General features: G+C 39.7%; 1 protein-coding gene across 1 annotated transcript in view; it reads right to left on the bottom strand.

Moving 5' to 3' along the window:
• The window catches only part of OSMR (oncostatin M receptor), a 357,357-nt gene that overhangs the window by 8,530 nt on the left and 324,426 nt on the right, over positions 1 to 24,401 (bottom strand). Inside the window, exon 18 of the mRNA XM_078674982.1 lies at positions 15,135 to 15,207. Coding sequence (XP_078531108.1) covers positions 15,135 to 15,207 — 73 coding nt within the window. The remainder of the gene's footprint in view (positions 1 to 15,134; positions 15,208 to 24,401) is intronic.

Here is a 24,401-nt window from a genome sequence, read left to right as displayed (position 1 = left end):
TGTCGACTTGCTCTGCCTCGACAAAATGGCTGTAGTCTGCTGGGTGCGCAGCTCCAGAGTAGAACTCCAGTAGCTTCCTGGCTTTTCTCATTTGCTCCGAAAGTCGCCCCTCCTCTGCTCAACGGCGCCAGCTGCGTGGGGAGCCAGGTATGCAGTTTTGATGGCAGCAGTGGCTGGAAGCTATTGGTGGATAATCGGGCCTCGATGCGGAGCCGCTTCAAAGTGCGACCACCATCTTGGCCAGTTAGCCACGCCCCAACACACAATGATTGATATGGTGGAATAACTGCTTTTATAAAATTGTACCTATGGACAGCAGAATGTTTTAATTCAGGCATGGAAACACACAGGGGGGACGTGAGATAAGATGTGGCCAAGCAGCAAGAGCTGCCGTCTTGGAACCAGGGGAGCTAGGTTTGAATCCCAGCATGGGCACGTGACTCAACATTGTGCGATTCTGGGCAAATCACTTATTCTCCCTGTGCCTACAACATGTGTGTGACATGTATTTGTGTGATCACCATTTGAGGTGCACGATCTTGATTTTAGTCTCCTAACCACTCAAGTAAGGTACAACGATCATAGCTTGATTCATGTTATATTTTCCTTTTCAAACAGTACACTTTGCAATTTTAGCACTGTTGGAAAATAAGCACAAAACAAATGTTATTTTATTTGAAGCCCCATAATAAACCCTACTTCCTTATATGTCAACCTCCTTTTAGTTTGTCACCCTTACAGTATCTGGCTCTGTCTGGCTCGGCAGTGTAACTCTCTGCAAGATTTATTACTTCTAAAACATGTAGAGTGGGCTTTGGGTCAGCCCCTTTAACCATTGACTTGTTTAGGGTTCCTTTCAGACTTTACTTTGAGACAGCATTAATCTTATATCAGATCAGCCCAGAGAAGGATGCATCTTTAACACAATGCTATCAGCTGTTTGACCTATGAATTCACCTTCTAGGAAGTGGTTCCACTGCAATGCATGAGAGACAATTTTACATCTAAACCGAACACTCAATCATTACACGTCTCGTACATTCAGTATATACAAAAACAATCCTTTTGGCTTTTTTTTCAATGCCAGACACACTGCTTTACGTTGAGGCAAAACACATTTATGTCTAGTGGAGAAACCAAGATTTGCTGTCGCTGGTCCACCATATTCAATCTTGGCTGCTGGAATATCCATTCAGCATACTGCTAGGCTGCACTCCTATTGGTGAGTTTATGAGTAAGAATACAGGATGGCACCACACACACACTTCACATAATTGTGTAGTACACATTCAATTTTGCCACAATGTCATATCCACATGAAAGGAAAGAGAGAGACAGGTATGAATGTATAAACCCACTGCTAAATCTGGTAGTGTGGACTTCCCACCCAGGTCCCTACCAGACATCCATCTTCCTTCCTCGCTTTGACTGTACCTTTGGTATTTTTCTATTCTCATCTCTCACTAGGCTGAGTATTTCGAGGCAGGGTTGTGCCATATTAGGCAAGACAAAAAGAAAATGTATAATCACCCTCCCCAACGTATTTATTTCAGGATGTGTCTTCAGAATTGATTGCCATTTTCAAAACCTTGCTCCCCTATGAAAATTTTCTGTCAAGTGTTAGAAGAACTATTGCAATTAGTGCTTTTGTTTAAAGGTAACTAACATCGATTAAATAATCAGTGATATACAACTTGTTCCGCAAAGAGCAATACAGTAAATTTCATCTTTTGTTTATTTATACAGTTATTGCTTCTCTCTTAGGCACTACATGCACCATGCAGGGCTCTTTTGAGTATCGAGTAAGTGAAGAGTGAAGAGAGCAATATACATAAGGCATCAAGATATTGATTCATGGCTTGGGGAAACTGAAATGAATAACTACAATACCGGTTGGGGTGGCGGTATAAACCAATATCCCTTTTATGACACAATCCACGTTTGTAACTCTGAAAGATTTGACATACAGTATGGTCCTCACCTCCTTCAAGGTTCTGCAGTGGGTTTTTTTTTCTCGGAGGTGGAGCAGGTTATCCTAGCTTTTTATCTAAGTGACCCCTAAGGGCTTGCATGTGAAGCATGATGTGCAGCTGGTGTGCTCTTGATTATAGTCCAGGATATAGTGGTATGTCAGCTTACTCAGTGGTTTGAAGCTGAACAACAGATAAGTGTCAAGCATATAATAAAGATGGTAGCTCTCCTCTCTGCTATTGGGGAGATGTGGAAAGGACTGAAGCACATCATTGTGAATTGAATGTTTCACCCAAACTCAATCTGGTTGTTCTGTTATTGACAACTGTAGCTGTCGGAGTGGGTTACACCAGAAACTTATATGTATGGTGCTGCAGTAAAACAGTCATGAGAACACCATCATCCTGGCAGGACCAATTAGCACTGCAGCATTTACATACTATTTTTCCCTGTCATCCTTGTGCATGAAAACCATATGGTAGTAAAAGTCGCAGTAGGTTTGCAGCCAGTTAACACATGAACATTATGCAGGTATCATTTTCATGAAATATATCAACACTTTCCCAAGCAGCTGAAAAAAAAATTAGGCCTTCTAGATCAGTGGTTCCTAACCTTTTGACTTCTGTGGACTCACTATTAATAATTACTGGAACCCGGGAACACCTCCAATGATTAAATTTTTGGAATCTGGAGACCCCCAATGAGTCATTACTGGAAGCCGGGAACACCGGTCTAAGCATTTTTGATTACTTATATCGAAAACTAGTACACTAAAAATATTTTTAAAAAACAAGCATTCATCAAACACATATACAAGTAAGAAATATTCTTTTCTAAATTTTCTAAATTCAATTGGAGGTCGCTCATTGTCCATACTGTATTATATTTGATGCACTTGCACTGCTCCCACAAATCAATCTGAGGATGCAAACTTCATTTTTAGTCTCCAATTCTTTCACATTTACTGAGCGTTTACATTTTTTCATTTTTCTTCTTTATTAAATATACACTTTAATAATCTGCTAAAATTATTTATTTTCTAAGAAGGCGCAGACCCCGTAAATAGGCTATGCGGACCACAGGTTAAGAATCAATGTTCTACAACATTGTTAGTTCACTTATGATCGTTGTTAATTCACTCATTTATGTGTTAGGTCTGGTTTTCGTAAACTTCGCTTACGTATCTTTATGTTTGGGACATTTCTCATTTAAAAAAAATACATTTAATATTTATTCTTTGTCCTTATTTCCTGTTTACATCCATGATGTGAACAATGGTGGTTGCAAACAAATCAAAGCATCAATGACCCCCATGCACTGGAAGTAAATTCCAAGTGCTTTAAGGTCATTGCTTTATTGATTTTACGACAGAACCCTTGTTTAATGAGTTTGTCCATGAAAAGCTAAAAACATAAAAAGTCAGTCAGCAGCCATGATATGGGGCCTGGGTGAAAAACGATTTTTTTTACCAAAAGTGCTCTCACTATTTTGGAGGGGGCACTTTTGCAAAAATATCTCAATCAGACAGAAGTAGATTTCTAAATATAGCCGGTGATATACTGTTACGTTTGTGTGGACGGAGCCCTAGCTGCCCCCATAGGGTTGGCATACCACACGTTGTGGTCTAAATTACCTGATGAGATTCGAGAGTTTTATTAGAAATTATTCAAGGAAGATCCAGAATAAAGTTTTTTTGCTATAAAATACTTTTAAAATACCTCAAACATCCAAGCACACTCACTTCAAGCATCCCTTAATTACTTTTGTTTTTTTTTATATGCTTAGTATAAAGATAAAGTTGGAAACATTGTTTTTTTATGTGCTAATACCTTGGTGCTGTTTTACGAATATGCACAAAATGTGCAAGTCATTGGCATATCCAGCTCACTTATTGAGAATGTGGATGGCATTATTTGGGATGGTCTAGAAATAGCATTTCCTATCTCAAGTCCAACAGACAGTGTTTCTTTCTGCTACAGCACACTGCTGAATGGAACTACACCAAACCCGGCATGAAGATCTAACTGCTCAGGACAGGCCACTTTTGTGCTTTTATGTCTGTTCATTCTGCAGTTTAAGATACCAAAAGATATTGAGTGGGCTTCAAAGAGTTCATCGTTAGCATATCTTGAGAATTGAGTTCAAGAATAGTTTGAAAACTTTGTGGTTTGAGAATTGATTTTATTTGGAAAACAAATCCAATAGGCAGAGGCAATTGTTATTTCCTATGGTGCATTCATCAATTAGTTTGAAAACCGCTACAATAAGATTGGCTGTCATGACTCAAAATTTGGATCTGGAGGTCATTACCCAATACAAATGTTTCAAGCGTCATTCCTGAACTTATGTCACTGAAAGATTCTGAGGAACCCAAGTGAGGGGAACAGGACCACACAACCACCCAAGTGGTGTGTGAGAGGTCCAAAAATGGTTATGAGATTAGACTACCAAAAACAGTTTTTTTTACTTGGATTGATAACCCTTTCATTTGAAGAAAAAACAAATAAAAAATAAACAATTTTAAAAACAAAAAGGTCTCTGAAATCAAGGATTCTGTGGTTGATGTCCTATTCTTAGAGGCCGCTAAACATAGTCAAAGCCATACCGTAGCTGCAGGAACCACAGGTGAGTGTTGCAGGGTTTGGCTTTGAGCCTTTGGACCTAAGTCCAACAGCCATACTTCTTTTGGACATGGGTAGCATGTTATGTGTGCACGGTCCAGAGCTGGCTAGAAACTTTGACGGTTAGCAGTAGGTACTGCCATGCTAATGGATTCAGAGACAGAATCATTGGTATATGGAGCCAAAATAAGAAACAAATATTGACTCAATTACCATGATATAGAAATATTTTACCACATTTAAGATGAATTGTCTGTTTCTCCTTCATCCTCTTTATTCAAATTTCCTATTTTTTTCTCTGATAAAAAGGCAGTACAAATGTTAGTTAATTAAAACAAACAATATATCAAAATACACCCCCCTCCTAACTGCAGTACTGCGCGCAGTGGTGCTAGAACAATTTACATAGTGGGTTGCTGCCATCATTGTTACATCACTGAAGTCATAGGGATTGTGAAAAATCTAAACAGTAAGCAAAATAAGCAAACGAGCCACGTCCATTCAGCAGAAGAGTAGTAAAGACGTTGTGTGTAGCGGTGGTGCATTTAGGAGCATACTGTCACAAAACAATTACTGTTACAGACAGCCCATTTTTTGCAAAAATATTCACACTAATATGCAGTTTAACAATAAAACCATACGAGGGAAACGATACTGTGTGAAAGTCGAGTTTCAGGAAATATTTATCGTCGCCAAGTAAAGTGTCTTGACTTGGTTTGAGCCTATTGAAATCTTTGTTCTCATCAAACTTATGAATTACAAAAAATTTACTTCATTTGTGCTTCCTTATTTACTAATATATTTTCAAATTATTTGTAGTTTATTTACAAGTATTTAAATGTTGTTGTGTGTTAGAAAAAAACTGACATCCCACAGCCATTCCTTTTACACTCTCTGTACCCCATCAAGATTATCAGATAGTTCTTCCTACAAAATGCTCTATCTTTGCAGTTAAAGAGAGAAAAGTAAACCCCAATCTCTATGTTGAATAAGTAGCAAGTTGTTAGAAGAGATTGACTGACATTTCACCTCTGCCTTTGAACATACCACAAATGTGTCAAAAGAAAATGTCAAGCCACTTTATTGCTCATTCACCTGCCGAACTCAAACAGAAATCCACACCCCCACTACCAGTGCCTCTGATCCTATGTTCTGGAGCAGGAGTCTGAAAGAACTTGACAAATGATTAGGATGATGAAAGAGAATTTGTAAAGCCCAGGTGTTGCTCAGCAATTTATCTTGGCACCAAGAGATGAGTGCTAGTAGGACAAAAGGTGGCACTTAGAGAGAGGAACTAGGATGTTTTCAGAGATGTATAGAAAGAGAAGTGTTTGTTGATAGGACAAATTGAATCAGGGATGTTATGGATAAAATGCAAACCGGAACCCCTAAAATTCACTGTTGAATGTGATGCCCTTGCATTTGAGAGAGAATTCCAGAAGGTTTTTCTACTGAAGCCTAGTTTCTTCATTAGAAGCAAATTCTGTTTGCTGCATTCCCTACCCATACCTCACACACACACACACTACACATTATGGGCAGCATCTTCACAACTATTGGCTTCTTGTTTTCCTACCACCTCTCTTCTCTCACCCTCTGGCTTTGCATACTGATGTAGAGCTTCAGCATAGTGTCATCATCAAAAAGGGTTGCAGGTTTGCAGACCAGCTGGACCATAATGCTTAGAGAAGGTCCCACTGGTGGATTAAGAAGAGAGTGAAACAGGTGATCAGCACTCCTGGGTATCTTGGAGGTAGTAGTTTGTTCATCCAATGAGCAATTGCAGGAATCGGAGCTCCAGAAGAATATGATTTTTCTATGAATGCCTCCAGTTGCCTTACTGAATACATCTCTATAGTCCCGTAGAGAGTTATAAAGTGTGATAAAAATGAACCAAGATTAAGGGGGAGAAAATCTTAGTGCTGGGCTAAAAGGCTTAACGGAAAAATACTTCTCATTCATTAGACGTGTAAATTATCCGTAACACTACTGGAGAGGATAAGCCAATAGATCTAATGAACAGCGAATAACTTAACATGCCTGTAAAATGGTTAGATTCACCAAATGAAGATAGTCTAGGAGTGAATGAATGTCCTCAATTGTTTATTCTTAAGTTCAGCATAAAAAAAAACAATTCCAGCCAATGCTTCTCAGGCAGCTCGCTGTCCACACTATTTAAAAACTAGACATTCCCTTACAGAACAGTCCTAACTCATCTAGTTCTAAATGAATGTGAAATATACATGTTCCAATGGAAAAGATACCACAATGCCAAGTTAAGGCCCCATAAAAATTTGATCGATAAGCAACATGTTGTTTCAATAACTACTACAGCAAGGTAAACAACTGAAGCTGACACATAAATGCTGCAGAAAAATGAACAGAACCGTACGGCACACGAAACCAATGTGAATCAAAGGTTAGAGCAGATAATTGGCAATTGTGGTGGTAGAGAACACCTCAATTTGTAACTTTTAATCATCGTTTGCCATCAGAGCCTCCTCCTCTCTTCTTGAAGAAGCTAAAGACCTGGCTTTTCATGCAACAAACCTATCATAGGCAGGGCTAGGCACACACAGCTGCTCAGCATACCATAACAGGTGATTTCCAAATACACACAACATAACATAGAATCATAGAATGTTTTAGATAGCCTGGGTCTGGAATGATTTTGGTTATGCATGTTGGGGGAAAGAAAGTTTGATAACCCATGTGAGGTGGGTTACATGAACTTAAATATACAGGAAACCTGGATATGGATCCCTCCATAACTTCAAGGCAATGTGCCCTTCTTTTCTCTGGCTAGTAAGTCATTAAAAGGAAAGTCCTTCTTGTAGGATAGAAACATTTTATAGGGTTACTACAAAGGTGCAATATACCCACAGATTTTAGCAGCCTGTCAGTTTGTGGCTGTAGTACAAATGTCCTTTTTTAGCTGATCTTCAGGGGTGTGATGTTAATTTGATAAATGTTTATTTGCAATCTGTTCAACAATTATGAGACCTGAGATTAGAATTGTTCCAGTTGGCAAGGAAAGTAGATGACATATATAAAAAATTCCCAAAGACTTTATTAGCTGTAAGGACTTTCAGATAGAAAATAGGAGTTTTGTGTCTCATCAAACTGGAAGACAGACCTTATTCTACAATCTGGTTGAGTGGACCTATTGATAATGGTGATGTGTGGGGCTTCAGTTGCTCCCAGATAATGTTCTTAATGTTTTTGGCTCACGGCAGTGGTGGTAGAAAATCGCTATGGAAATAATGTCAGGTGCTATATATCTATAAAGACAGACGTCAGATAATTCCTGTTTGTATTCAGCTTTCAGGAATTACCATTACCTGCCAAAAGGTAGAGAGTTGGTTATACAAATATATGACTATGGTATATTATGTTACAATTACAGTTATGTTCAGTGTTTCAATGACAAATTACTTAAGTTGCGGTCCCTAGGTGAGCAGAGCAGATAAAGAGGCCGAGGGTCTGCCTTGAAGAAGGTGTGACAACAGGACCCCCTCCTCCCTTGAAGTGATCATGACGTATTAATGCAACGTCGAAAATATACTCAGTGACATAACACCAATCGGTGACCTTCGTATGTATGTTGTGTGATTTAGCATGGCATTCAAATTTAAGCGTTCCTATTAAGGGACACTAATGAGTGGTACTAAAAGGAACTAGGTGCCTATGCTCCTGACAAAGAGCGAATAGGGGCAAGGCTCGAAACATGTTGACCTGAGAAAGTAGACACATCACAACCTACGTTGTCTATACCAACCCCTGATTTTAAACCAGACCGACTAGAGGCAGGAATAAATTAAAGAGACTTACTAGTCAGGTATTTTTAAACTAGCTTAGCACCTTCCCTCCACTCCCCTCCCACACCATTGTCTTTAATATTTTTATGACACCATTAAGTGCTTCCGCGTATTCATTAGGTCGCAGCATGCCCTGATCAGCAGCGGATCGGGATGAACCCCAATGATGAAACATACCACAGTGGTGGGTGAGGGTTTTATACGAAAACAGCATTTTTCTTTCCTTTCCTTTTTCCCGTGGAGTTTTTCTGTTTTTACAATTCTCCCTGCTGGATACCTGTTTTTTGTATTGATTACTTACTTAAGGTGTCTCTTTGTCTTGCAGAGATCCAGTATAACCTGAAGCCTTCCATAAACCCAGACATGAGTGAGGACTGCTATATTTTCTCCAATATCCGATTCCCATTTCCCATTTCTAACATTGACTTTCATGTTCTTGTTTATGTGGTCACTGGTCGGGATGGTGAGTGACAGACACGAATATCACTTCCATTGGCTCCATTGGATCTTGTGCACAAGGTTAGTGCAAAACCTGACAAATAGTCAGAAGTTTGGTTCACTTCTGTTCCTTTCAGTTCAGTGGAAATGCTTTAGCACAGTGAGAAAGAGATCTGGATAGATGGCAACATCCGTTTTAAACGATTAGTATATCCCCTAACGTGCAGTCATCCTTAAGTCATACGTCCTCTTGAATGTTTGCTTTGTTTCATGATATATAAGTTAAACATGTATTCTCTCCTCTTTATTTGTTCCAAACTTACATGATGATGCCAACCTGGCTAGTTCTAGCCATACTCTTTCACAAACTCCCAAGCAGAATCCCTGCAACAGCATCTAATGAATAAGTAACGTGTTGCTATCATCTAACCTCAGTAGGACTAGGAAATAGATTTCAGTTTTAAAATCAGATTTTGTCATGAAGTATTTAATCCCTTAAATGAGTCTGAGTTGGTCCTGGACACTTTCAATTTCGGTGTCAATATGAACTTGTAGATTTCATTTGTTATCAAGGGTTAATTCAAGGGAGATGGTGCTTTCGATCATTGTAGGCTTACAATCCAGAACATAAGGGAAGCCAACCATGACTGCTTAAGGAAGGAGCTTCTTTAGCAGGAAATAAACAAAAATTAGATTTTAATTTGGGTTCAGGATGAGGTGGTGTGTAAATATTTTGGACCGCATCTTAAGAATGTCTTAGTATGGGGCCAACTGATTCAGTGTAAAGGTCGAGGCTAAGAGATGGAATGTAACACTAAGGCACTGATTATTTGTGTGCAGACTGATAAGATAGAGTATTGCAAAGTTTCATATGTTAATGATGGTTTTTGAGGTAGTAGTGGGAGCATCTCAAGACTGTTCAATCCAAACCCATTTGATCTTGGAGTAGTTTAAGTAGATAATAGGCTTAAGAGAATGAGGGCACAGAAGTCACCATTATCAGGCATGCATAATGTATTTATTTATTTATTTATGAAGTTTTATATAGCGCGGACTTGACCCTAGTAGGGTATCAGAGCGCTTTACAATTGGTTAGACAAGACAAAAATATGACAACCAAGCAATACAAATGCTGTCACGTTCACTCTCGGCTCTCATCTGCCTCTCTGTCATCATCTACATTCAACACAGTGGTCAGAGTACTAAATACAGCTCTGAAGTCATAGGTGCTGGAAGAAGCAGTGTGTGTGTGGGATAAATAGCCATACTGGAGTTCTGACGGCGAACAAGCATCAAATGTCAGTCCAGTACTCTGACAAATTGCTGATTATTCTTTTAACATGGAGACTGGTGTTAACCTTTCTTTCTCTTACTGCAAAGTGTGAGAATTTTGTAAAGTGAACTATGTGACATTCTTTCTGGTGTGAAAGGAGAGGCTGTAGAATGTTGTTATCTTGTAACGAAACACAAATCAAATACCTATAAATTAACTGTACAATTATTTCCAAATAAACAGTTAGGAAAGCACACATGAAGTGCTTTCTTTCTAATTTTGAAGTGTGATGGAAACAAAGACTTTAATAGGATCAAAACAAATCAAGACTCTTTATTTGGTGATGCACAAATGACAACTATTTGATGAAACTGATTTTTCACACATTATTGGTTGTGTGCTATATAGTTTTATCAATAAAACTCTCTGTCCAAATTTAGTGGTGGTAGTGTGCTACCACACTCCGCTTTAGTAATATATTTGTGACAGGGTGCTGCAAAATGCAACACCAGCTACACACTACACCCTTGCCACTCACTTGCTGATTGGGTGTGGCTTCTTTGTGACACTAGGATGTGTGATGCTTGGATTTTTCAGCATCCCTATGCGTTTAGCGATGGCAGTACGCCCAGTATGAAAATGCTCCAGCACTAATGAACTATTGAAGGTTGTAAAATTGCTTGTTTTATGAAATTATTTCAGCTGAGTCTTCGTAATACTGTCAAGGGATTTCGCAAGGAACAGTAGATGGTAACAGGTCACAAGTTGTTCTTGTCTTCAGTGACAGCTACTGCTTTTTTAGAAGAGGAGTGACTTGCCATATAAATAGGCACCAAATAAACAAAAGGTGATGGGAGAATTGCTTGAAATAAGACTAGCCACTGACAATTGCTCGGGGTAGCATTCCAACTCATTGTTAGTTTGCCCACCACGCCACATGTAAATAATTATTGGTCCTGCTCCAGTAGGAACAGTCCAGTCCCAACTGCCTGGCCAGGTCCTCTCTGAACCAGATCACAAGCAACTCAAGATGACTTTGTCTTCATTGGGCCTTTCCAGTCCAGTGCAGCTTGGTTCTCGTGGCACAGGGAGCAAGGAGCCCACACCTGAGCATACCCTAGGCCACTTAGGGCATTACATTAAAAAACACACAAAAGGTGATGGAAGGTAAGATTGTAATAAGTCTTACGGATCACTGACATAATATCGAGGGACATAATATGGAGTTGAAAAAATATCGTTGACAAAATATCGACAGACAGAATATCGAGTTTGTATCTACAAATAGGTAAGTACAAAAATATCGACTACAAAATATCGTTTACAAAAATATAGGTAATTAAAATATCGACTTTATTAAAAACAGTGTTAAATTAAATTAATATTAAATTAATTACTAAAATATACTTAAAAATACTTAAATTACCTTATAATAGTTAAATAATTAATGAAAGTTATAAAAAAAATTACAATCATATTTGTTAAAACATATATATATAGTAACATAATATAATTAAATTATAATCCATATTATTACCGTAGTATAGCGTAAGTGTAAAAATTACTATTCCCACTCCAGAGAGTGCAACAGTAGGGAAAGCGTTGGATAGCGTAGGGGTAAAAATTACTATTCCCACTCCAGTGGGTGCAACAGTAGGGAAAGCGTTGGATAGCGTAGAGGTAAAAATTACTATTCCCACTCCAGTGGGTGCAACAGTAGGGAAAGCGTTGGATAGAGTAGAGGTAAAAATTACTATTCCCACTCCAGTGGGTGCAACAGTAGGGAAAGCGTTGGATAGTGTAGAGGTAAAAATTACTATTCCCACTCCAGTTGGTGCAACAGTAGGGAAAGCGTTGGATAGCGTAGGGGTAAAAATTACTATTCCCACTCCAGTGGGTGCAACAGTAGGGAAAGCGTTGGATAGCGTAGAGGTAAAAATTACTATTCCCACTCCAGTGGGTGCAACAGTAGGGAAAGCGTTGGATAGCGTAGGGGTTAAAATGACTATTCCTACTCCAGTGAGTGCAACAGTAGGGAAAGCATTGGATAGCGTAGAGGTAAAAATTACTATTCCCACTCCAGTGGGTGCAACAGTAGGGAAAGCGTTGGATAGCGTAGGGGTAAACATTACTATTCCCACTCCAGTGAGTGCAACAGTAGGGAAAGCGTTGGATAGCGTAGGGATAAAAATTACTATTCCCACTCCAAAGAGTGCAACAGTAGGGAAAGCGTTGGATAGCGTAGGGGTTAAAATTACTATTCCCACTCCAGTGAGTGGAACAGTAGGGAAAGCGTTGGATAGCGTAGGGGTAAAAATTACTATTCCCACTCCAAAGAGTGCAACAGTAGGGAAAGCGTTGGATAGCGTAGGGGTTAAAATTACTATTCCCACTCCAAAGAGTGCAACAGTAGGGAAAGCATTGGATAGCGTAGGGGTAAAAATTACTATTCTCACTCCAAAGAGTGCTACAGTAGGGAAAGCGTTGGATAGCATAGGGGTAAAAATTACTATTCCCACTCCAGAGTGTGCAACAGTAGGGAAATTAAATACTTCATATATTATTTTAAAAAATATACATTAATATCTATAACAAATTATTTTAAAGTAATTACCAATTAATTTTAATATAACAATTAATCAATTAAAATTACAAATTACAATTAATTATTATTATTTGTTACCTATTAATCCAAATTAATTACAAATTAAAATTTATTTAATTAACAATTAAAACTTTTTTATCTATTATTTCAAATTAAATACAATTAAATTAATTGAAATATTTAATTAATTATAAATAAATTACTTCCCACCCTATTCCCCGATAAACCCAGAACCCGCTACTGAAAATAAATAATTAAAATTAACATAATTAGCAATTAATCAATTAAATAAAATTAATTGCCAATTAAAATTTAATTAATTACCCATAACATTTAAATTAACAATTAATTCTGAAAAAATACCAATCATTTTTTTAACATATTTAATTAATTTTAATTAAATTACTTCCCACCCAATTCCCCTATAAACCCACAACCCGCTACGGAAAATAAATTAGTAAAATTAACATAATTAGCAATTATTCAATCAATTAAAATTAATTGCCAATTAAAATTTTATTATTTACCAAAAGAAAACCAATAAATAAATTTACATATTTAATTAATTATAATTAAATTACTTCCCACCCTATTCCCCTATAAACCCACAACCCGCTACAGAATTTAATTACGCAAAAAATAAAAAAACAAATTTCATTATTTAAAATTAATTATAATATACATACACAATTTTCACACATATAATAACAAAAAACATTATTAAAAATTAGATACTATTAAAAATTAGATATTTTTAATTACCTATATTATATACTTCGATATTTTAACTGTCTATATTTTTAACATTCGATATTACATTACTTACCTTAAAAACGATATTTTTGATGTCTATATTCCGTCCAGTCGATATTTTGTCCAGTCTATATTTTATACTCGATATTATGTCCAGTCGATATTTTGGAGTCAATATTATGTCTGTTTACCAAGTCTTACCACTGACAATCGTTTGGGGTAGCATTCCAACACATCATTGTTTTGCCCACTATAGCATCTCAAATTAGGTCCAGCCATATTACAATGAGTCTTGGTCCTGCTCACCTTTTGTGTGTTTGTGCCACTGGGTAATGATTTTGTTATTCATAGAGATGATGAGGAAAGCTTCAACGTAAGTCTTGATAGAGGAGGAGGGAGAGATAGTCACTTTCTGACCATATAGAACTTTAGACATTTTGGAGAGTCACACAAGGTACTTGAGGAACTACAGCCAGAGAGAGTTACATACCCAATCTGCCCTTTAACACCCACCCCCAAAAGAACAATAGCAGTAATCTGTGATCAGTGTTTTGGGGTAGCACATGAATAACTTGTGTTTGTAATTATTATGTAAATTTTTGATAAGGTGAGGGGAAATAATCATTTCGAATGAGTAAGCATCTGACTTCATGAGAGAAGCATTAATCAAGCTCAGTGTTTTTGTAACATGATGTATAATAATAACAGTAGAGTAACAAGGGAAAGGGGTGCAAAATTATCATTATAGGTCACTATGACAATTTCATATATACGTTTGTACAGGTGTGAAATTAAATATAAATGCAAAGACAATTAACTGATCAATAGGATGAGATGCAGAAAAACATCCATGACAGCCTCTTGGGGAATCAGTAACAGCCTTAATAATGCATGAAGTATTCTTTCACCAGCAAAGAGTCAGATGAAAAGAAACAACCTTTGTCAGCTACATCCATGACACAAAACCAGGAGAAAAGTAAGATAACAACAAACTTTAGGAGACGCCGAAGTTGTAAATCTTTGTGATGTATTGGGGCCTGAGGATGCCCTACTCAAAGTTCATGATTCAATGTTTATCTTTCAGTGGTCAATATGAGAGGCTTCACTTCCTGACAAATGAAGTTGATTGTGACAATAAAGGATTTTTGAACAATGGACTTGTGGTTAGGCTGGACTGCGACATGTTAAAGAAACTTTGCTGGTAAGTGTTTAGATTTATGTGAGCAGAGTGACATTTTGGAAAAAACTGGAGCTCAATGATTATCCACGTTGTTTCTGTAACTCACATGACCCTTTCTTTTTAACTGAAAGTGAACTAGCCTATAACATAAAGTGAACAATTCCTAGCGAAGATCAGTAGAATCACAGGTTCATATAGGATGGTATTGCTTTGTTGGGGACATTAGTTCTCCTATATTGAGCCCAGACAGATTAGAACTTTATATTTGCTATGTAATTCCTAGTTGTATTTGATGCAAGCAAGGTATCAAAATACATTTATAATTAGTACTATTCAGCATAACGAATATCTTCTGAGTAAAAATGTTTTATTGAATGAAACAATAAAGGAAGCACATCTAATTCTCAAATATTGAGCTTGTGGTACCCAATAATATGCAAATAATTAAAATAAAGTATATTGGCATATGTTTTACCTTAATTGAGTTGGCCATCATAATTTTGCTCTTGTTTGGATCTGGGATTTGTGGGTACAAGATGTCCTTTAACCTACATAATGCAGTGATACAAAAACAAGTTGATATATTCTACTCAGATGACCAAGAAGGTTCATATACATGTAGACAGAGGTAATAAGCTTACAACTCCACCACCTTCACCACATAACGTAATTCAATAGGATATCTCATAGGATGATCTGTAATCATTAAAATCATACAGAATTAACACGTCGAGTGTGCATTCCCACCTATGCCAAAGATAATACAAAACATGTGTGGCTAAGACACTCCTGCTTAAACCTGGCCCTCATTTTTCCATGTTCCTTTTCTTTTTTAAGTTAAACTCATATAAATTTTATTATTTTAATTGAAATGCATTTACTCTTTTTTAATTAATTATTTTCTTTGTCTTTGTATTCCTTACATTGTTGTTCACAGATACGGGTCTGACCTCTGTGTTTTTTCTTCGGCTTGTCCTCTTTCTATGTTTGCAGTCATGCCACACAGCCAGCCAGGTCTTCTCTAGTGTAGACCTCACAATAGAAGGCACTGACATATTTAAAATCCACCTCCTCATCAGTCAGCGAGCCATGGTAGGGGAGGTAGCGATAACAGTCTACTACACCTTTGTGATCTCCACCCTCACGCTGCATTCCTGGCTGGAGACTGAGGTTTGACCCCTTATACGAAGCTTGTGTTGTGCTTTAGAGAGGACTATAAGCAGTTATCTATTTTGGTACATTTCTAACTACCACGATTACTCCTCTGACTCTGAAAGCCTCCAAGCTATTTTGTTGGCTAAATTTAATAATGGGGTGGATGGTCACTCTATTTCAGAAATGTTAAGTAATCCTAGCCTACGATTTCAACAAACCACTGCCTCTTGCTTGCCAATCGATATGCCACATTTTGATCTGCTTTGATGAAGGCCTTGTTGATATTTATCAGATAGTCTGCTTTCACTGTACTGATCATGCTACTATTCTGTTTTCAGGGATATTCACTTCCACTACTAAGTCTCATCTTAGTCTACATTTAGACCCTGGTCTAAAACACTTCATATTAACTTTTAGAACTAATTTTCTTCAACTTCTTCCCTTCTTGAGCCAGCCTAACATACAGAATAATCGAGGCATCCAATATATCTGTTGGCCTTGTTCTACAGCATTCATTAAAGAGTTACTGCACACATTTATCAGAGACATCACATACATATGAAGGGGGTAGATTTACTAACATTTTGTGCTGGGTTAGCATCACAAAAGTAACTCTGACCAGCACAAAATGCTTTTTACCGAATTGACTTTCCAATGCAAAACTTTTTTTGCGCTGGAAAGTACCCTGAAAGAACGCAAAGCAAAGTGTTGCGTAACTTAGCCCCACAGGGGTGTTACATGGGTGGTACATGGGCATTCCCAAGCCACTTCCCATGCCTTTTGGTTGCAAAACTCTATCTACAAATAATAGTAGACAGGGTTTAAAATCAAACGTTGGCGCCATTTAAAAAGAGGCGTTAAGAGGAGAAATGTTCATATTTCTCCTTTCTTTGCCAACTTTAAATGCCTGCTGCATCTTGCAAAGTGTGTTTACGTATTGTATTTTGTACTGGAAGGAGGCACATACCCTTGCACTGTGGTGCTAAGGTTTGTGCGTGGCACTTAGCAGCTAAAATCAGTGCCGGCGCTCGAGAGAAGGGAGGAGAGAACCATATCTTTGTAGATATAACGCTCTCCTTCTCCTTACCTGTCACGCAGCGTAGCGCAGCATTTTTGGCTGCTGCGCTGCGTTCTGTGACTTTATTTGTAAATCTGGGCCCTAGTGTGTGCCTCCTTCACCAACTGCCAAGTCCCTGACTTGCTGAAACAAGTTATAATATTCCATATCCTGAAGATGAATCTCTAGCCATTAATTTCCATGCAAAATGAAATGTTACTAGGCAACCCCAGGAGTATGTGGTATAGAACAACCCGCTTCGCACTACCACTCAGGCTTTATATCATTAAGTAGCACCTAAACAGCACTAACCAATATCAAAGAGGACCTCATAGCATTTTGACCCCAAAAGACATAAACTGCACTTATGCTAGTACATCTATCTGCAGCATATGATCTCGTCAATGATGAAAGCTTGCTGACCAAGCTGAAGGTAATCATGAGGGAAGAGAATATTAAGAGTTTACCGGGGCCCTCAGCCTTCCCTCTTCATCCATTAATCTACTTTGGTGTCATTCCTAGGTTGCTCCAACCCACCATAGCATACAACATATGTCAGTAGGTCAGTACATTTCTATTTTATGTGAGTGTTGGCATTCTGCTAAAGTACAGTGTCATCACCCACACTTAAAGTAGTCCCCTTCAGCTCTAGAAACTGGTAGGCCATTTTCAGTGGTGTAACAAAACTTGCGGGCCCCCCTGCAAAGTGCATGGAGGTGGGCCCCATGCTCCTGGAACCAGTCAGGAGCTCTCAGGCCCACCCGTGTACAGTGCCGGTGAGGGCACCCCGGAGCTCGGCCCCCGCACTGCGGGGGCTGCAGGGGCTATTGTTACACCAGAGCCAATCTGAAGCCTCACACAAATAACTGAACTCCCTCTGTAAACCAAAGATGAGCTCCATCTCGCTCTGTGTACTGGCCACTGATTTCAAACTGACAACCGGCCTTCGGTCTCACACCAAGGACTAGTGTCCTAATGCAGCCAAAGTTGTGGCTCCACCCTCATACCAAGGACTAGGCTTTGTGTGGACAAATATCCTACCTCACACCTTGGGTCTGGTGAAGATCTTTGGGCATTTAAATAATCAGGGTTGCAAACAAACTCTGCATGGCTTTCTACCCAAACCTCTTTTTATCTGTCCCTCTCTGGTTCTCCTTATTGAGACATGACTCCTTTTATGTGTTCCACCAGTTCTCCCGCCCTAGTCATCGCATGCACCAACTTGACCACTTACGCTTTTCTCTTGGTGATTAAATGATAACACAGCCCCTATAGCTGTGGGGTGAAAACTTATGCTTCTTGAACCGATCACCGCTTTTGGCCATTTTCATTTGGTATCACAGTATTTACTCAGTAAGGGTGTGGACCGTCGCCACCCATGGCCAGGACGAATGCCAGCCAGATCCTGCCATCAAATAATCAAGTTGGCTTCAAAATTAAAATGATAGCCTGATCCCTCACGCCTTCTTGTGCCACTCTGATATGGAGCCGCTCCAAGAGCCACCTACATCAGAGTTTGATGTTTGCTCTGGTTTAAATCTGGAGCATATAAAAAGGGCACCTCTGGATAATCGACATCTGGTGTTCGCTCCAGATTAACATAACAAAGATGAAGATTCTGGTATGACATGTCAGGGGTCTTTCTCTTGCCTTCTAAAGGCATTAAATGGAAAAATAAAACAGAAATGACGGTTTGACCCAGATTGCAAATAAACAGTTCAAGACCATCGTGCCATTTTTTTTATAACCAGTTTCTCTCTTCTAATGAATATAGTCTGTGCATGATTGTTTTTCAATCTGACCAGTATAATGGGGAGTTTCAAAAGTAAGAGAGAAACGAATTGAATTATTTTGGGGAAATTTAAAACATAATTTCCTCGTGGGTATGACAACTTTGTGTGAATGAATGTGATTTTGGAAATGTAAAATACAGTTTTCTCTTCAGTTATGACTGTGGGTTTAGATACATGTGTGTGTGTGTATTTGTGTCTGCAAGTCCCCTTGGCCCTTGACCAGGGCCACTAGAATTATAATACAAGGGGGATCAAATTAGGTTGCCATGTTGATAAAATAAAGTGGTCACAAAAGGCAAAATATGCATTAGGCAGTAACATTCTGTGGCTGTGTTGTTTTGCCATTTCAATACATACTAATAATTCAGTAGTAGCAGTTTAACTACCGGAACATCGTATTACATAAATATTGTGTGCTAAATAGCATTTATAAAAATATTACCCAACTGGAGTTAATAATAGAATGCACACCCAATCGGATGATATTTTTGTAATGGGACAATATTTTTGTAATTGATATTTAGAACACAATACTTATGTCAAGTGATATTTGTGTTCAAGATGGTCTGACATACAACAATGGAATATGAATAAAGAAACAACAAAAAGAAGGGTGACCAGTTTACCTTTGCAAGGTGTCTTCAACTGCAAGGCAGCCTATGTGACACTGTTTAGTCAATATTTTTTGTTGAAATTATGCAATGTATCGTAGTTTCAGAACAAGTTTATTTTGCGGGAAGTGCTTCGGCATCGGAATTGCAAATTTCCAGCCGCACTGGCTTTGACCAGTGCTTGAAATGGCGGGAGAGAAGTGAAGATGTTAAGAACCTTAGAGTGCTCTTGTCCCACTGAGAAGTGCTGGCGCTCTCCCTTTGATAGTAATGGGTCCTTCTTGAGAGTGCAGGTTCTCTGCCTATCAAATAAAGTGCAGGCACTCAGAACCCTACAATGCTTCCCATTCACAGCACTGCCTTTGGACTTTAAGCCTTCTGGGTGAGCGATCGGTATCCCTTAGAGTGGGACACGTTCCGCTCAGTTCTGTGGGGGGCATAGAATGGGTGATGCCCTCCCCACCTCCCACCCCATTCACACACTCACGTAGTGTTTATGTATGTAAGGGTCTTTGGCCGTTAGTAATAATCTGTAATAACAAATATTTTAATATTTTTTACTTTCTTTTTCTTTTAATTAAAACATTTAGTTCCCATGATTACAGGATTATTTTACATTGAATCAGGGTATGGCATAGGTGTGCACAGTCCACGTTTCAAAGTCAGATCTCGCTACACCCCTAGAGATGTGAGATGCAAGCACTATGCAATCTATAGAGTCCGTAGTGGCGACCTCTCCCACATTTTCTTCGGTTTGTAGATTTCGCTGTCATTTTCACAAAAAATGTTATGGTCCTCACATTCTCAGACACAAATGGTTATTAGGAGGAGGAGACGTAGTACAATGGAAGGCTATTTGCATCTTCGACATCTTGTGGTAAATAAATAAATAATTACCGGTACTATTTTTCTATGCATTAACTGAAAAGGATAGCTCAATAAATAAGAGGCAGAATCCGTGGTATCTGAGTCATACGGGCTTTAATTAAGTGGCTCGAGCCAATGGATATCGGGTTCCATCACCTACTAAGGCTCAGGAAGGGACATTTCACATTTCATTGACATCATACAATATATATAGTAAAACCATACAGTTGCATTGAATACAGTAGGCGTAACAAGTGACAAACGGAAGATAAGAACATATGGGCGTGAAAAGAAGGCGTGCACAGGGCGTGCACAGAGGTGTGTGATGTAGACGTCACAGAAGTGTCATAAGTGGGTGGACACATGGAGGGGGCTTCATGGGCAGCTGGAACCTTTAACCTACTGGTGCGCGCAAACGAGTCATGACGTGTAACTGGGGAGAGCTGGGGGCCCTGACTTCTAGCACTAGAAGAGGAGACTAAAGTCTGGGATGTCAGAACGACCTGTACCTATAGTATATCTGATATCTAGTGTTTGGAGTACATGTTGCTTGATTCTAAAAGTCATCAGGGCAAAGGCTACTCATGTATTGCGTGTGCTATGGATCTTCTATGGATATTAATTCAGTAAATTACTTGCATGGAGACAGGAAGACTAGACTGTAGATGGAGATGTTTATGCGGTTCGTTAGCTAAGAATGTGAAGCCGGGGAGCTGAACAGATAACTGTAGGCATGACTTATTGTTGGCAGGCAGGCCAGGCTGAGCACCGCGTTGCTTGACAGGAAGTAAGTGAAGGGTCAGGGATGCGGGCGGGGCTGCATCTCTCGGAGTGGTTCAGGAGACTTGAGGCTTGAATCTGGTGTCCGGGCCCTGTGAGGCCTAGAAACGGGTGCAACTCGATGAATTAACGTGCACAATGTAAAGACGTTGGCAACATAGGCCTAAAAGCCTAATTCACGTTGCTTTCACGAGGGACTGGATAACTGACATAATAACGTTGGACGCAACTGTAAATGTGTCTTTATTCGGTCATGGAGGGAAATATGCATAGCGATCATGCACATATATATTACATGTTGGGGAACACGTAGGGACACATAGCAGGGCAAAATTCGATTTTCCTCATTCCCTCCTTGTTCCCTACGTTTCCTTCAGGAAACATCAATATTCATAAGACCATCTATCTGTTCATACAGCATCATTTGCTCGTCTTTCTTCATTTGGGAATGGGATTGTGGACGTGGAATACAAGAGGTAGCGCATAAGCCGCAAATCGCTGGGCCACATTGTAAACAGAGACAACAACTGAATATGATCATTACTACTACTCCTAGGAATGACAGTACTTTCCATCCCCAGGCAGATATTACACTCCAGAGCCAGCCGGACCAAGTCCAAGTGCCTGGATTCTGGTGTAGCTGATGAGCTATTTTATGAAGTCTAGTTATTGCTGAATACACAGACGGTGCGTTATTAGGAATGAAAACGCAACAACTAGATCCGATGACTCTACAAGCTCCGCCCCTATCGGCCAGTATGACGTCAAGAACAAGGCGGTTCTGAAGAACAACAAATCTCATAGCAGACTGCTCTTCTGTTAAGTTACCTAGAGCGGAAGTAGTCTCATTCACTACTGCTTCAAGGGTTCTGGTTAACCTGCGTATTAATTTACTATTCTGAACAGGACCTATGAAGAAAAAGAAACCTTTATTGAAATCTGTATACTGTTCTAATGCAGTTTCAGTCTGATCGACAATTGGGGACTCGATCTCCCTTCTATGTCTGACGTGTACTAGATGGGTATTTCGGTGATAATCGGATGGGGCTAGGAAAACTGGTGGCAGTAGGAATGCAATGTAACATGTTCCATCCCAATCTAGGGGCAAACGTACATATGCGGTCTGACCACATATAAAATAAGAATGACGTGAGGCTTTGAAAGTAGATTTCCCACTGTCACTATACTCGACCACAGTAGTACAATCACTGTGTCCTAGGTATACTGAACCATTCTTTCTAACACATAATTCGCCTTTCACTGGTAGAACTGTTATAGAAGGCAAGTCTGGAGTGGTCTCGGACTGAACATTCAAAACCATGAGATTAGAGGAAAAGTTACCTAGATCATATACTTCATTTTCTAGATCTAACCCTGTCCTATGGGAAAGACCGTCCTTGTCTCGGAAACAGGTTCTATTCAAAAGGGACTTATCGTCTAAAGATGATGTTAACGTAAACCATGCTCCACACGAGCCATTGTGTGAAAACGGATAGGGAAAGAGTGGCAGAGCTCCCTTCACTGTCTGGTAAGGGGGGAGTCGACCACATACCCAACAATTAGTGGCATTGCTGGTCTGATGTGAATAGTGCAACATACGAATAAAAGTATTGTTGCGCATTGCAAGTCGATAGGATAACTCGTGAGGGGGTAGTTCACTAAATGTGTGCTCTACAGTATCATTAGAGGAAAGGTGTACATGTGAACCAAGAGGAGGAAAGAATACATGTAGCATATAACTTATACATGTGATCGTAAGACTCAGAAATAACATAAACAATAACGTAACAACACATCTGCTTCGCAGACTTTTACAGTATTTCATTTTCTTGAAGTTTCGTCTATCTCTCTCACTATGTGGGTCTATCTTATACATGTCAGGAACCTGTCTAACCGCTTCACCCGAGGGGGACTTAAACAATTAAACGCTGTCTGACTTACTAGACCTCAACTTCAGTTTATACTCCTGCTGCGGAGTTTTCTCTAACAGGGGAAGTTTAGAGTCAGTATCGGGGCAGTCCTTGAAAAAAGTCTTTGGACGCAGTCCATGGAAACGCTTGATGTGACTGGAATGGAGCCAGCCTTTTCTTCCTTCCAGCTTTACGGCGGTCCTTGTGGTCATCAGAACGAGTTTTGGCTCCTTCCAGCGGGGTTCCAGGGGGCTTGAACGATCAAAATTTCTAAACAGAACGAGATCACCTGGAACGACCTCGTGCGGTTTCACCTGGGTGTTGTCTGGAAAGGCAGCCGCGACCTGTGAACGACAAGAGAGTAGTGCAGATATCAAGGAAGCTAGGTAATCTGTCAGCATATTACTGTCAACATCGGTGATTTTATGTGGCATAGGTGTACCCCACATGTTTGGGGGACGACCGAACACTACTTCGTAGGGTGACAAACCAGATCTAGAGTGAGCGACCATTCTCATATAGAAGAGGGCAACCGGCAGGGCTACCATCCAATCTACAACTTTTTCTGCACAGACCTTCGCTAGTCGTATTTTCAGAGTTTGATTGTGTCTCTCGACGAGGCCAGCTGCCTCGGGATGTCGTACGCAATGGAATTTCCACTGGTACCCTAACAGAAGTGATACCTGTTTCATGAGTTCGGACGAGAATGGCTGTCCGTTGTCTGAATACACGACCCGGGGCAAACCATAGCGAGGGAAGAACTCACGAACCAGCTGCTTGGCAGTGGTCGCGGCAGTATAATCTGGGACTGGATATGCTTCTGTCCATCTGGACAACGCGCACACAACTACGAGGACATACTTGAAACCTCGACATCGGTCCATCTGGATATAATCCATCTGGAGGACTTCAAAAGGGTGGTCAGGAGGATGGAATCCACCTTGTTCCACGGGAACACCTTTACCTGGATTGAACTGACAACAGATCATGCAGGTACGCACTTTCTGCTTAGCTGCTGCTCGTAAATGCTTGTTAAACCAGAGGTTCTGGATGCTGTCTAACATGGCTTTTTCTCCTAAATGTGCTGGACTATGTGCTGTGTTAATAATGACTTGAACCATAGAGTCGGGGAGAAACCATGTGGCTTTTCCCTTCGTTAACCATCCCTGATCTGTCTGGACCCCTCCTTGTTCAGACCATTTCTTGATTTCGTCTGGAGTAGCATGTGTCTGTATGTCTAGTACGTCTTGTGTAGGGTTTTTGACTGTCATACAAGTCGTCTGGACTGGAACGTCTGTCTTTGTCGTGTCAGCTGGAATGTCTGGAGTCTGAGCTGTAAGCTTGGCTGTTCGATCTGCCAGGTCGTTACCCTGGGAAATGGTGTCAGTGACTTTCGTATGTGCCTTGCACTTCATAATGGCTATAGCTGTAGGTAAATGTATTGCTGCTAACAGAGCTTGAATGAGGGGGCCATACTGAATCTTGGCTCCATGAGAGGTCATGAAACCTCTTTCCTGCCAGAGGACTCCAAAGTCGTGAACGACTCCGAATGCATAACGTGAATCTGTA

This window comes from Lissotriton helveticus, chromosome 2_1 (assembly GCF_964261635.1).
Source record: "Lissotriton helveticus chromosome 2_1, aLisHel1.1, whole genome shotgun sequence".
In the NCBI taxonomy this organism is placed as follows: Eukaryota; Metazoa; Chordata; class Amphibia; order Caudata; family Salamandridae; genus Lissotriton; species Lissotriton helveticus.
This window is presented reverse-complemented; position numbering and strand designations above follow the sequence as displayed.